Raw genomic sequence first — 15876 nt, 5'->3', positions numbered from 1 at the left:
AACTTCAAACGATACAAGAGTCCATAACAACATACAACAAAGATTGACATAAAAACATAAGATCTAGATGACCAAACATAAATAAAACACGAACGAGACTATAATTAACCACTTCAACTTCATCTTCCTCGGGTTCAACCATCAACACTAAAAATGTCGATCCAATTAGGACCCACAAATTGTCAGTGACCGCACAAAAATAATTCAATTTAAAAAAAATCGGATTCTAGAATCTGAATTTATTTTTAAAAGAAATCCTTCAAAAAAATAATTCTGAATAGTTAGTTCAAAACGAAAATAAAAAATATATGTTTGGGGGTTTTTTGAGAAAATCACGGGGTAAAGAAGAAAATTCTTGCATATCTTATCCGCTTAATTTTCGGCATATGTATATATGTATGGGCTTTTGTGATGGGTTATTGGACCTTAGTGAATTAACCAGTGAACTGGAAATAATAGTGTCTTTGCCATGCATGCATATGTTCATTTTTGTCCGACAGCTTTTCTGTGCTCAAGCACCAATCATCTAATTTATTTGCTGCAAGACAATGTAAAGTTGAGTTCATATCTACTAGTATCTGATTATTAGTTGTGGGCAACAACTTGTCTCACTCTCACAAACCGCAAGAGAACTTGGACTGAAGCACTCGGCCCAAAATTCATTGGCAAAAATTGTTTCTTTTATCGTTGGATAAAAAAAAAGTTTACGTTGCTAAAAAACAATTTTTTTATCAGATTTTACTTCCATTTTAGCCAAACTCTGAATTACCGGACACAACTCAAGCACGACGTTATAGAGGCAGCTTTTGCGTGTATATATATAGTGGTCTCACACTCTCATATGCAGAGCAGCAGTTTGGCTCTTGGTTGGCTCATAATTCATATTACTTAATTTTGGCAATGACTTCATTTTCATTTTCTTTCTCTTCTTCTTTTTGTCTCCTTCTTCTTCTTTCTCTCATCTCTCTTTCTTTTCTTCCTCATTGTAATTCCTTCTCCGCCTATCATAACCACCACCCTCACTCTGCTACTCATAACTACAGAGATGCTCTCACCAAATCAATCATCTTCTTTGAAGGTCAAAGATCAGGGAAGCTCCCTTCCAATCAAAGAATGTCTTGGAGAAGAAACTCTGCTCTTTCTGATGGCTCTTTCATGCATGTATAACACTGCATACATTACACACTGATTATACTACTTCATTATATGCATACACTAACACACCCCTCTTTCTCTATACTCTGTCTCTATCTATATTCTATAACATGCTGTGCAATGCAGGTTGATTTGGTTGGAGGGTACTATGATGCAGGAGACAATGTCAAGTTTGGTTTTCCTATGGCCTTCACAACCACAATGCTCTCATGGAGTGTTATTGAGTTCGGTGGGGTGATGAAAACTGAATTGGAGAATGCAAGAGAGGCCATTCGTTGGGGCACTAATTATCACCTCAAAGCCACTGCATATCCAGACACTATTTATGTTCAGGTGGGAGATGCCGACAAAGATCACGCTTGTTGGGAGAGACCAGAGGATATGGATACTCCAAGAAATGTGTATAAGATAGATAGAAACAATCCCGGATCTGATGTGGCTGCTGAAACTGCTGCTGCTCTTGCTGCTGCTTCTATAGTTTTCAGAAAAATTGACCCCATTTACTCAAAAACTTTACTTAAAAGAGCTATCAAGGTAAGTAACACGCATAAATTGTGTCGTTCTTTAACTTATGTGTACGACGTTGCCCTTTTTAAGCGGAATTAAATGGATACTCATAAAAAGGGCAACGTCGTAGAGATTCAGTATAGTTAATATTAATAAACAACATTATTATGAATGTAAGCAATAAGTATTTCCTCCATCCTTAATTACAAACAAAAGTCAACTTTTCAGATTCATTGAATAATTGATGTATCTGGTCTATAATATAATCCAGATACATGAAGTGTTAATGTTTTTTTTAAGAGACCATGAAGTGGTAATTTTTAAAAACAGGCATCATGAATACACTTCTTTTGTGATATAGGTTTTCCAGTTTGCTGATAAATATAGGGGACCCTACAGCAATAGCTTGAAACCTATTGTATGCCCCTTCTATTGTTCTTACTCTGGTTATCAGGTAAAGTTCTAATATTACTATGTGCACATTTATTGTTCATTAATTCATTTAGTAGGAAGTAGGAACAAACTCAAAATTAAAACTTTTTCTTAAATTTAATGCCTTGAAAATATGTTAGGATGAATTGTTGTGGGGTGCTGCTTGGCTTAACAAGGCAACTAAGAACCCAATGTACTTAAACTACATTAAGGTCAATGGACAGATCCTTGGGGCTGATGTGTCTGATAATACCTTTGGATGGGATAACAAACATGTTGGAGCAAGGATACTACTTTCTAAGGTCCAAATTTTTCATTTCCCATAGTCTTTTTTTTGCACATTAAAAATGCTTTCATTTGATGATACTCACATTGGTGTTTTTTACTTTAGGAATTTCTTGTTCAAAAGGTGAAATCCCTTTATGACTACAAGGGTCATGCAGACAATTTTATCTGTTCTGTTATCCCTGGATCATCTTTATCTTCCTCTCAATATACTCCAGGTGAGTGAGGTTCCATTTTCATATATCTTTCTCTTACTACTGTACCTCTCCCAATCTTATGTATGTGGTGTGGTCCAATTTTCAGGAGGGCTTTTGTTCAAGATGAGTGATAGTAACATGCAATATGTCACTTCCACCTCCTTCCTACTCTTAACTTATGCAAAATACTTAACCACTGCCCGCACGGTTGTGAACTGTGGTGGAACCATCATAACTCCAAAGAGCCTACGAGCTATAGCCAAAAAACAGGTACAAAAATAAAACATTGTCTTGGACGAATCATTATAAGTGTATATGTATAAGTTGTTTTCATAAACTATCTTGAAAAACTTATGAAAATATGCTGAAATCAACTTATGAACATGTCATAAACTATTTTCATAAATTCTCTCAAATAATCTGACAAGTGTTTATGCTGGAGATAAGCTTATTTCTTTGACAGAAGAAGAATGTTTTATTCTTGTTATTTTCTAGGTGGATTACTTGTTGGGAGACAACCCATTAAAGATGTCATATATGGTAGGGTATGGTGCAAGGTACCCACAAAGGATACATCACAGGGGTTCATCACTTCCATCTATTGCTGTTCACCCTAATAAGATACAATGTTCAGAAGGATTCAATGTAATGAACACACAATCCCCTAACCCCAACATTCTTGTAGGTGCTGTTGTGGGGGGACCTGATTTGCATGATAGTTTCCCAGATGAACGATCAGATTATGAGCAATCAGAGCCAGCTACTTACATCAACGCACCTCTTGTAGGATCACTGGCTTATCTTGCACACTCATTTGGACAACTCTAAAGTAAAGAAGCACTTCTACAACACGTGCGCGCGCACGAGGTTTAAGCTTATTTCGCTAGTTTTTATTGGGTGATAATATGTACAAGTTGCTTAATTGTTGTTTTTTAACTGCCAATGTTAGTATTTATAAGTACTCGTTAGTATTATATTGAAAGTGATGATCAAACTCTTGATCTCCTTATCACTCTGCTCCTTAACTGTTCAAGTGTCGTTTTTAGTCTTGGAGCCACTTTCCACATAGGTTATGTAACCATCTTATTCTCATATCTCATTATAATTATCTTAGGGATAACAAGTACATTAAACTACTGACAGAAATAATATTAGGGACCAAAATGCCTTCCAGGTTCAGATGATTGACAACTGCTAGCCATAGGCAAACAACAGACGTCAACGACCAGTACTCAGCATTTCGGATAATATCAAAAACTAACATAGATTAGACAAAGCGCTTCCATGAAACTCCTCTAGGTCCTCAGGAAAAACATTAATTTACAACACAAGAAGCAGACATTTATATACATGCAACACTCTTATTGTCTGCTGTCAAACCTTGATAAAAACATAGAGCTGCCACACACCAGCTGCTTAATTTGCATCATCCTTTGCTAATGGAACAGAATTTGCCTGGAAAAAAGTTGTAAAGCACAATATTGAGATCAAATATAGTACAACTGTCATTTGTTAACACAAACACCGGACATGACAATGATATGTCGACACTAGTAATAATTTGAAAAATAGAATAATTGAATGTAACCATGTGTTGCCTTCAATCTAAAATGTCCGTGCTACATATAGATATGGTAAAATTTATAATCCCAGATCTCATAGCATCGTAATAAGGGAACAGATGTAAATTGTAATATCACTTACCAAATCACGGAACTTGAGAATGTAGAACATCTCAAGATATCGTCGAGTTTCACGCCTCTCTAGTTTGGAAACATATTTCCAGAAACTATAAACTCCCGCCAAGGTCATAAGCCTTTCAGAATAGATCTTCCATGTGTACCTGTTTTATTATTTGCTTAGCATTTTAGTGTCATAGGAAAAACAACCAACTTTTACCCAAAAATCACCTACCTTTCATATATTCTTTGAAGACCACCATCCGATATTTTATTCCAATGGTTCGGGTCCTCCTTACATTGTTGGAAAAATTTAACCAATAACTCTGAAGCTTGATTAGGATGATAAGGATCAATATGGAATCCTGATACACCATGTTCGATGATCTCAGCAGGACCACCGTGGAGAGTAGCAAACGTAGGGAGCCCACAAGTCATGGCCTCCACAACTGTAAGTCCAAAAGCTTCATAGAAAGCAGGCTGCAGCAAGAGAAGAAGAGTTACAAATGATGCATGAGTTGTCAATCAAATCGTAAAGAGAGGTTTGTGTAATACCTGAATGAAAGCACCTTTTGTATCTGCTATGTAGCGATAAAGCTCCCCGTTGCGTGCTCTATTTGTTTGGGCAGTAATCCATCGAAACTCGCCATTCAAATCATACTGTTTCATGAGATCATGCATCTTTTCAATCTCTGCAATTTCTTCTCTGTCACTTGACTTCTTCACATCAATATAACCAGCTACTACGACAAGGTTGACCAGTTCCCTCAATTTGCTGTTCTTAGCATAGCTTTCTACCAAACCAGTTATATTTTTAACTCTGTCTAGCCTTGCCATGGAGAAAATTATAGGCTTTGACCGGTCCGCCAGTGAACCGCTGTCACACAGAGACAAAGATAAAGTCATTAACTCTTATAGTCACATTTACATACCTGACAAATGTGACATGCTTCTTAAGATATTCTATCCATTGTGAAGGATAAACATGTGAAGATCTAGGTGTGATTTTAACAAGGCATTGGTACCGAAGGATGAGTGATGACTGTAAAGTGGAAGCTAACATAATGCATTATGCATGATCAGAAGACCCATTACTTACAGAGTTATGGATTGTTATACGAGCAAATAACCTAAATTAAAAATATCTGCAACTGCGATAGACTTACATGTACTCATCACTATGCTCGTTATCATATAATAGTTTTTCAATTGAACTGTGCAGGGCTGTGAGTCTTTTCTCCTTATCAGAGTAGGGGAAATATATTGTCATATCTGCTCCAGGAGAGACAATATTGAACTTGGGATCAAAAACATCAATGCCATGGACAACCCTATAGAGTCCAGGAAGAGTAAAAGCAGTGTGACTCTCATACTGGCCAATAGTATTCTTCCTGCAAGAGAGCATAAGTTAAGAAAATGAAAAGAGCGACATTATTGTAACTATATCTCCAAAATAAATATTCGTGAGCTTATAAAAGCAATAAAATATTTGTTATATAATCTATAATGTTAACAAACCAAATAAAAGGGAGAGCGCTATAAAGCGGACTAACAAGAAGTGATTTATAACAAGTTGTGAAGCATACCATACATCATGAAAAAAATTACTTACGTTCCTGCAATCTCTTGGTATGTACTGGTGATAATAAAATCAGCATTATTCATGGCTATTAGGTCAGCAGTGAACTGACATGAAAAATGGTATTTATCCTCAAATTTCTTCCAATATATATCTGAATCTGGATATTTTGTCTTCTCCAGTGCATGCGCAATTGTGCACTACACATAAAAACATTCACCTCTATTAAGTTAAATTCTCAGCAGAAGATGACACAGGCTTTCAAATTTTGTATGGAAAAATAAGATGACATAGAAGAGTGACAAGAACCTGGGTAACTCCCATTTTGTAAGACAATAAAGATGCAACGAGATTCCCATCACTGTAGTTTCCTATGATGAAATCAGGATAACCTTGTAACTCGGCAGCAATTTCACTAGCAACATCCTGTCGATATGTGTAACCATCGATATTAGGCGGAAAAGCTAGTACGTGTAGTTTATATCATGCATTATTAATGGTTTGTGTCAGATTAATGTAGTTCAAGCTATACATGTTGATGGGCTTTACCTCTGCATAAGTTTCCAGGAAAGGCCAGACATCAAACCTTGATATCCATTTACGGAGAATTCCTTTTTCTGATCTGAATGGAACACGCAAAATATGTGTGTAATCAGTACCGCTGACTCTTTCTAGTCGTTGGTTGCATGTTGTCCCTTTTGCATCAGGTATTAACCTGGTTACCTTTTAAAAAAAAACAGAAAAGTTTTAACTGATTTGAACTTTTAAAAACAACCAATTATGATATAACCTTGTCAAATATGAAGAACCTGACACCAAGTAATTACACTTACAATTAGAATTCTAGGAGTGAAATCAAGCCCTTGTTTCTTGATCCGAAGCAGCATCTCATTCTCAAGAGCACGCACTTGATCTAGTATATAAACAACCTGCAGAAACATGAGCCCATGAGAGAGGTGGCATGAACAATGCATACAGTCCAGCTCAATTGTTCTTAGGGCCTGATTGAATTGCCTTATTTGAGTTTATTACTAGCATAAGCACTTGTGAGGCTGTTTGAAAGAGCTTATGGAAACAACTTATGACATGTCTATAAGCTGTTTTCAGCTAATTTCCATAAGCTCTCTAGGATAGCCTATGAAAACAGCTTATAGCTTTTTTTGGCTGAATAGCTTATATTTGAGCACATTATAAGTCCTTATGCTATAAGTGCTTAATAAAGTCATTTATCCAACAAAGTCTTGATCAAATATGATAAATAATAATACCTGCCCACCGGTATCAGGCAAACCCAAGACATTCGCTTGCCCAAAGAAGCCATGTGGAGACAATATAACAACATTGAACACCATTGGTACTCTCCCAAGAAAAGTCTCTAGTGTAGAAGGATCAGGGGCCTGAAGAATATCCAATAGCAGATGCATCATCTCTAATACTCGGCCAGCAGTATCACCCCAACCTCTCTCAAACCCCAATCCTTGTAATCTAAATTGATAAAACAGTCAAGAAAAAATTATATCAGATTTATATCCTATAAAATACTCGCATCATTCGTACTTCACAGTAAAAAATATGAAAATCCATCGTAAAAAAGCTTACACATATTCAAACTCAGAATAGAGTGTATCAGGTGCAAGCTTAGAAAGATTATCCTCGGCCTTGGCCAAAGCAGACTGAAGTTTGGAAATGTTTTGTATTCTATCATTTAACATCAGTGCCTGTAACATTGTAATATGGGAGACATTCAGGGTCAAACTACATTTTTGAAACTATAACGTTAGTCATCTATAGCAGAAACACTTCATTAGAAATAAAAAAAAAAAAATGCATTACAAAGCAAACTTACATGGCCTTTATATGTGTGAACACGGAGGAAATCAAGCAAGGGTTCCAAGCAATCTTTGTTACGAAACATATTTGATGAGAGGTGGCGGTTGAGAAATTGCACACCATTGCCAATGGAAGATGAGCGAGTTGGACGAGGAAATGATGCATTAAATGGCTCAAAATCAAGCTCCAGTAAAAAAGGATCATTACTCCTATTGCAAAATATAAAACAAATGGTCATTGGAACAAACTCGGAGAGTTATTAACTTCTTAAAATAAAAGCTAAGCAGTAATTTCTTACTTTCCATCTACAAGTTCTTCTTTGAAGCTGAGATATTCAGAAACGCTCAATTGCTCCACATTGAGTTCAAAGACATTAACACGAACATATTCCCAAACACCGGGTCTTGGACGAACTGCTATTGCCACAAAAGGAGGCAAAACTATGGCTTCCTGTCACAAGAAAATAATGCTACACATTTTCAAACAATATCTTAAAGTTTCAATTCAATCTGATATAGTGATAGTAAAGTAGTAACTTTCATGAGTATTAAAGTTTCAATCATTGACAGTACCAACAGAGATGATCCAAATATTAAAATGAATGCTCATAACCTCTTATTAAGCACTAAAATCTTACATAAATCACACCAAATAACTATCAACTACTCTTTGTAAACGAAATTACTTTTGACATAATTAAAAAAATTTGCAATTTTGATCACTATTTTCACCATTTTGTGGATTTGGTCCCCTTATTTTGAAATATGATAGTTTGGTCATCCATCATATTTTTGAATTAAAAAAGGACCATGTTAACTAGTATCCCAGACATTAGTTAAGGAAACCAAAAAGATTAAGTTTTGCATTGAAAAAAAATATTCTTTATACTTTTAAAAAGTAGATTGTACAAGTTGCAAAATTATTTTACCTTATTTATTTCCATGACTCGGCACTAGTTAGCATTTTCCTTATGTGAGAAAAATTCTTTCTTTTGAAAACTTCATTTAAAACATGTACTAGAATTTTAAATTAGGGGGGAAATTCTGCAAAATGGTGAAAATATGGACCAAAATTGCAATTAAGCAAAAAAAAAAAAAAAAGGAAAGAGAGGTGACCTGTGCAGACATGATAATTTCAGCAAAGGGGCCATTTTTAAGATCCACCGTACCATGATCCTCACCAGGGATGCTTTCAAGCTCATCAATCAACTTATGAGGTTGCAAAATCCCTTTCCCCTGAGCCACATACCTTCAAACAAAACAAAGAACACTTTTTCTCATCATTACAGAGTCGATCAAAGAAAACAGAGCCATACATAACAAAGAAGAAGAAGAAGAACCTGGAGAGGAGAGAAATGAGTTCGTTACGGTGAGCAGAAAGAATATCTTGAACTCTGTCTCTGATACTGGGAACTCTGGTAAACTTAGGTTGCGTAGACATCACGATGAAAAAGAAAGATCACAGAAGTGTGTGAATGAATGTTGTTCTTGTTCTAAGCTGTGGAACTGACCAGAAACTTGGACCGGTTTGGAAATGGAATTTTTTGGATAAATTAGATTAGTGCGACGTGTTTAGCAGAGCATAAAGTGCTGAGAGTTTATAGTCACAGAAAATGATAGAAAATGGTTTACGTGTCCATCTTTTACACTAACTTTATTTTTGTCCTTTTGTGTTGCTATACTATATGCTATGACAGTGGTTTTGTTAGAGTAGTATTGTTTGTATTCACTTCATCCTTAATACGTGGTTTTAAGTTTTGTTTTTTCCTTTTGTACCCGAAAAAGCAAAGATGCATTGCATCAATCTCATTTGGTGAACACTATGGTGCATTGGGGATATGGAATGATTTTCTTAGAGATGTTAATTTGTATTTGTTAATGGATTTTATGGGGATTATTTGTTTAGGGTTTTGAGTTTTGAGATTTTTTTATGGAAACAGAAATGGAGAGAAAAGTTTCTCCGATAATACTTTGGAACGGGAATTGGGAAAGTATCATCGCTTTGAGGATTTTCTATCCCTGATTATATTAATTATTTATCTACTTTTATAATTTTGTTGGATAATTGTCTTGATATTTTTGGTCTACAATTTATTTTTATGTTAATTTTGTTGTGCCAAGGGTTTTGTTGAAAAAAACAAGCATAGAGAAAATAAAAGAACATGAGCGCAATCAACAACACAATAATATAACGTTATTGTAAAAAAAACACAATAATATAACACGAAAACTCCAAAACCGGAGAAAGAAATCACGATGGTTGTCTAAATCGACAACCATAGAATAAACATTATGTGAAAATTGTTAAAACATATAGACTTCACTCTCAACCATCTCATGACCCTCAGTACATCAACACTCTTCAAAGCAAATATTTGAACTACATCTCACAATACTCTAAAACAAGAGCACAAGAGAAAAACATACACAAATATAAATTTAAAGTGTTTACATGTGCTACTGTTTGGTGTGTTGAAACGAAGAACTTGAGGTCTCTATATATAACATTGAACTCTCCCTTGCTTCACTTCTTTAACCAACATAGGACTTCTCCAATATAATTTCCTTTATCTTTTTTTTTCCCTTCGTTAACAATGTGGAAATTACATTGCAATGAACCCCCACCAAATTTTTTATATTTATTTTTTTTTTTGATAGAAAATTTTTTATATTTATTTTGTTACTAAAGCAAATGTTATTTTTTTGGAAAAAGGAAAGAAATATGCAATATATATGGAACTTTAAAAAAAAAATTGAAACACTAGTGTAAGATTTTTGTTCATAAAATATATAAATTTTCAAATTTTTCAATGTTCATGGATCTTTGACATCCCTAAATACATTCTCAACCTCGTTTACATCCCTAAATACATTGCTTTCTATGATGCATACATTATAATAGATTTTAACTATTGATCGAACACTTCAATTTTGATATTATGCATTAAATCAATCTCAATTTGTTTATTTCGAATGGTTTAAAGTTGTAATTACATCTCGTAGTTATGACATGAAATCAATTAGCTGATGCATTCCTTTTATTTAATGAGTACTCATCATCCAATTTGTTGTATATTATTTATAGGAAAATGTTAAACAGTGCTCCCGGGACATTAGTTAAGATACAAATATAGAAGTTTTATCTCGTAAATTGTGCATTTAATGTTTTAATGATGTGAAAAGTTATTCTCTCTCATCATTAACTTTATCATTTGTTTCCTTTTTTAGTATGCTTAACTAGTGTCACAGGGGCACTGTTTTTGCATTAATTATATTCAACTATTTTAAAATAAATAAATTTAAATTTTGAATTAATATACATAAATATCAATATCCAATAAAACAACAATGTAATATTTATATTTTATTTTTACTAAACAAATTAAGCTAAAAATGTCAACAGAAAAATAAATATTTGTACTAATCTTAAAGACCAAAGATTAGGAGAGGTATAACAAGAATCATGTGATGTGATAATGGAACTAGTAAAAGGCATTTACCTCTTATCTTAAACTTTCATAAAACCTTGTGCCTTTCTTTTATATTGCGTGGATTAATGATTGCTAAGGAATCAATCAATTATTTGGGGCTTTTTTATTATTTTAAACTTTACATTTAAAATGAGATATCTATTTAAAATAAAGTTAGATCGAACCAACTAGATATCTTGTATTCAATTATGAACCGAACCAAACCAAACCGATTCAGAGTATGTTTGCATTGATTGTATCTAGATTACCATAATTTTTAAATGTTTTTGTTTGGATAGAATAATTGGAAATTTCAATGTGAACATTTTGGACCACTTTTATAAATTTGAAAAAAGATTTGGGTCAAATTTAAAAAATAAGGACCAATTTTCAATTTTAAAAATTTAAAGGACCAATTTTAAAAAAGCTTAGGGACCAACTTACAATATTTCAAAAAAATTAGGGGTCATTTTGCAATTTTAAAAATATTATATGGTTAAATTAAATTAAATTTGGACAATTTTGTTTGTCCGCATGCAACTATTGTTGGTATCAGCGTGAAACTGAACCATAAAAAAACCAAGGAATCTCATCACCATTTTCAAGAAATGTTCGTGAATTCCAATCTGTGAGAGAGAGAGAGAGAGAGAAACAAACAAACAAGGCAAGAAAGTCTCGTCAATATCGTCACCGCCGCCGAGTACTCGCCTTGAAATCGCCACCACCGCTCTCAACGATCTCTCTCTCAAGGATCTGCAAACGCATCCATCGTCCAAGTAGCTACATCAAGGTCAACGATCGTACCCAAATCCCAGGTAGTAGAATTTCCAATCTCTGGTTTCTGTTCTGCTGATTAGTAGTAGAATTTATGTGGTTAGTGTGATAGATATGTCTGTTAGATGATGAATGTTGATGATTTCTGATGGACTATTCGCAAGTGTACGAATTCGCCACGTAGTAATAAAAATATCGATCCACAGGGATTGTGTGACTAAACGAGTCTAATAGTGTTTATCAACATCATGCAATAATAAAACATAAATTGGGGGTTTGTTTGAGTGATTGATTGGTAGAAAAACGTGCTTTGTAATAAGTGGAAAAGCGAGGTAGAATCATCGGAATCACCTAGTCTATAGCTAAATCACATGCAATCTACCGTATCATATGAATTTACTCAAGTGTTCACAACTGGATCAACAAATTAGTGAATCGCAATCTCTTGTCAAAATCCACTCTATTCGTTGTCGATACTCCCCCGATCTCTCGGGTGTAAGCTACCTACAACGAATGATATGAAAGCGCGTCGATCGTTCGCTACACTCTATGTTTCAATCTCTCGACCGGAAACACTCGAGTGCTTAATGCAATTCAGTTCAGAAATTAAACCAATATTCTCATACGTGACTTAACTCAAGATCATTATAACACTAATGAAGGATTATAAAGCATTAAGTGAAGAATTACATTAAGTAAACACTATGAAACAGAGTAAATTCTTACAATATAGCAGATCACATTAGATCCATCTACATCTTAAGCTATCCTAGATCCTACCTCCACAAGAAGTCTAGCTCCTCATGTTGCTTCGTTCGCGTCCTAGCTTCAACTTCATGGCTTGAGAATCCATGCTATTGAGGTGCTTGAAGCTATCCTATGAAGTTCTGGATCCAACTATGAAAGCTCCCAAAACCAGAAAGTAGATGAAATTTAGCAGATTTTCCAACCCCTCAACCAGAAAATGCAGTTTCCTTATATAATAATTGCAACCACGCCGCGCGCCAGATCTATCACGTCGCGCGTGGTTGCAAATCCTTCAACTACGCCGCGCGTGTAACGGTTTCACGCGGCGCGTGATCAAATCTGAGGTCTCTGATCTTCAACTCTGCAACCTTCACGCCGCGCGTGATAGCTCCACGCCCCCGACGTAGTTATCCTTCCTTTCTTCACGCCGCACGTGGTCAGTGCTACGCCGCGCGTGATCAAGTCAGAGAGCAATCCAATTTTGATCAAAGCTACACGCCGCGCATGATAGGCATCACGCCGCGCGTGATCATGGTGAAAAACTTGGTTCTCTGTGATCTTCATCACGCAGCGCGTGATGGGCTACGCCCCCAGCATAGTGAAAATCAGCAATTTCCTGCACATTTTCCTGTTTTCTTGCAACACAAGTAATCATGCTTATGAATAGATTTCTCTTACATTTATTACTTAAAACCTACTAAAATGCATTTAATGTTGCTAAAATAGGCATGGATTAGAGAGTGTGACGATCCGTCATCAATTTCCAATGTTTTCTTTATTTAATTTGTATCTAGCTAAGATAACATTTCTTATTTTTAATGAATGAATTTCCCCTCATTTTTTGTACAGAAAATAATAGTGTTTAACATGCATGCATGTAATTTGCATTAATGTGTGCATTTCATATCAAATTCCGATCTGGGTGGTTTTAGCTTTTCCAATTTTGTTGATCTAATGTTCCAAAGTTTTCTGTGCCATAAATTAGAAAAATTCTACTTTTTTTTTTTTTGGCTTTCACCACCTATTTAATCTGGTTCGGGGAGTGGTTCCAGCCCCTCCCGATCGCAATTGCGGGATGGAACTGTGGTCTTCCTCCCTATCTAGTTCAGTGTCAATCACCACTGAACCAACTAACGATTGGTTAGATAAACCAAACTTTCTTTTATTCATTACATGATTGACTTTTCCAAAAGCAGAAATTGGTACTAGAAAGGATTGATTATTTTAGGTGCTGATTTTAGATCTCATTTTTTTTTCCACTTTTCATTTTAAGCTATCTATCTAACTGGATGTATTTAATTTTGAACAACTAAAAATGACAGAATCAAAACCAGAAACACCTTTGTTGACGCCATCGTCACGGATGCTTCCCGACTTCAAAAAATCTGTTAAATTGAAGTATGTGAAGCTTGGCTATCATTACCTAATCACTCATGGCATGTACCTCTTCCTTTCACCACTTGTGGTGTTAATTGGTGTTCAGCTCTCAAGTTTCTCACGCAAAGATATCTATGATATTTGGGAACATCTTCAATACAATCTGGTATCCGTCATTATTTGCTCGACTCTCCTTGTATTTTTATCGACCCTTTACTTTATGACTCGTCCTAGGCCAGTCTACCTTGTCAATTTCTCATGTTACAAGCCTGAAGAGTCTCGTAAATGCACGAAAAAGATGTTTATGGATCACTCCAGGGCAAGTGGTTTCTTCACAGAGGAAAACCTTGACTTCCAACGAAAAATACTCGAGAGATCTGGGCTTGGAGAAAACACTTACTTTCCAGAAGCTGTCCTTAGCCTTCCTCCCAACCCTTCAATGAAAGAAGCTAGGAAAGAAGCGGAGATGGTTATGTTTGGTGCCATCGATGAGCTGTTTTCGAAGACATCAATAAAGCCTAAAGACATTGGAATTCTGATTGTGAATTGTAGTCTCTTCTGTCCAACTCCGTCGCTTTCTGCAATGATCATCAATCACTATAAGCTTAGAGGTAACATAAGGAGTTACAACCTTGGTGGGATGGGATGCAGTGCCGGGATTATTTCAATTGATCTTGCTAAAGAGCTTCTTCAGGTCAATCCTAACTCGTATGTATTGGTTGTTAGCATGGAGAACATCACGTTGAATTGGTATCCTGGGAATGACCGCTCCAAGCTTGTTTCGAATTGTTTGTTCCGTATGGGAGGGGCTGCAATCCTACTATCCAACAAGAGCTCTGATAGGAGAAGATCTAAATACCGATTGGTTCACACCGTTCGCATTAACAAGGGTGCTGATGACAATTGCTTCAGCTGTGTTACGCAAGAAGAAGACGACAATGGTAAAGTTGGTGTCACTTTATCAAAAGATCTTATGGCAGTTGCAGACGATGCTTTGAAAACAAACATCACCACATTGGGGCCTCTTGTCCTTCCAACATCCGAACAGTTGTTGTTCTTTGGCACGTTAGTTGGAAAGAAACTCTTCAAGATGAAGATCAAGCCTTACATTCCGGATTTCAAGCTAGCTTTCGAACATTTCTGCATTCATGCCGGTGGAAGAGCTGTTTTGGATGAGCTGGAGAAAAACTTGAAGCTGTCTCCTTGGCATATGGAGCCATCAAGAATGACACTTTATCGTTTTGGAAACACCTCAAGCAGTTCACTTTGGTACGAATTGGCATACACAGAAGCCAAGGGAAGGATCAGAAAAAGGAGATAGAACGTGGCAAATAGCATTTGGTTCTGGATTCAAGTGCAACAGTGCAGTATGGAAGGCTCTCAGGACAATCAATCCTGCAAAAGAGAAGAACCCTTGGATTGACGAGATTGACCAGTTTCCGGTTGATGTTCCAAGGATTTCTGCCATCTAAATGATGCAGTTTAAAATTATTATTTTGCATGTATTAACATTAGGTAGTAGTTGTTGAACTGGTGGAAGTGGATGAGTGTTAAGTTTCGCTTTGAATTTTAGATTCTGTTAATTCGATTTAGTCGAGGTCTGGTCATGAGCTTTGGAGTGCTGACTTTTGCATAAATTTATTGTCATGTGGTAGTGATGTTTGTTGTTGTGTTGCATCTGAAATGTAATCCATGATTTGCTTGGTACCATTGTAGGTATGCATTGCAAATTCTTTCAAGTTTCAATTGAAATGGAAATTCCATAAATTCTTTTAGCTAATAAAAGTGCTTTCCCACTTGTTTGATAGTAGGTAGATGCCTATCACCAATTAACAATTGAAAATG

General features: G+C 35.7%; 2 protein-coding genes and 1 pseudogene across 2 annotated transcripts; 2 read left to right on the top strand and 1 right to left on the bottom strand.

Annotated features, from left to right (window-relative positions):
- Positions 1-1323: 1323 nt before the first annotated feature.
- LOC123891154 (endoglucanase 17) lies at positions 1324-3453 on the top strand. Its single transcript, XM_045940994.1, has 6 exons — positions 1324-1689; positions 2024-2116; positions 2235-2396; positions 2486-2597; positions 2683-2846; positions 3072-3453. Exons 1-6 carry the CDS (start codon positions 1339-1341, stop codon positions 3402-3404), a joined length of 1215 nt encoding a protein of 404 aa, XP_045796950.1. The 5' UTR covers positions 1324-1338; the 3' UTR covers positions 3405-3453.
- Positions 3454-3646: 193 nt separating this feature from the next.
- LOC123891152 (sucrose synthase 2) lies at positions 3647-9503 on the bottom strand. Its single transcript, XM_045940992.1, has 15 exons — positions 9004-9503; positions 8780-8912; positions 7963-8114; positions 7681-7873; positions 7434-7552; positions 7103-7319; positions 6668-6763; positions 6384-6557; positions 6144-6260; positions 5868-6034; positions 5422-5646; positions 4811-5132; positions 4491-4735; positions 4281-4419; positions 3647-4031 (listed from the first exon to the last, which is right to left on the bottom strand). The coding sequence occupies exons 1-15, from the start codon at positions 9102-9104 to the stop codon at positions 3993-3995; spliced, it is 2439 nt and encodes an 812-aa protein (XP_045796948.1). The 5' UTR covers positions 9105-9503; the 3' UTR covers positions 3647-3992.
- A 2247-nt stretch (positions 9504-11750) lies between these two features.
- Positions 11751-15798, top strand: LOC123891153 (annotated as a pseudogene).
- The last annotated feature ends 78 nt before the right edge of the window (positions 15799-15876 follow it).

Source organism: Trifolium pratense, linkage group LG6, assembly GCF_020283565.1.
Source record: "Trifolium pratense cultivar HEN17-A07 linkage group LG6, ARS_RC_1.1, whole genome shotgun sequence".
NCBI classification, from domain to species: Eukaryota; Viridiplantae; Streptophyta; class Magnoliopsida; order Fabales; family Fabaceae; genus Trifolium; species Trifolium pratense.
This window is presented reverse-complemented; position numbering and strand designations above follow the sequence as displayed.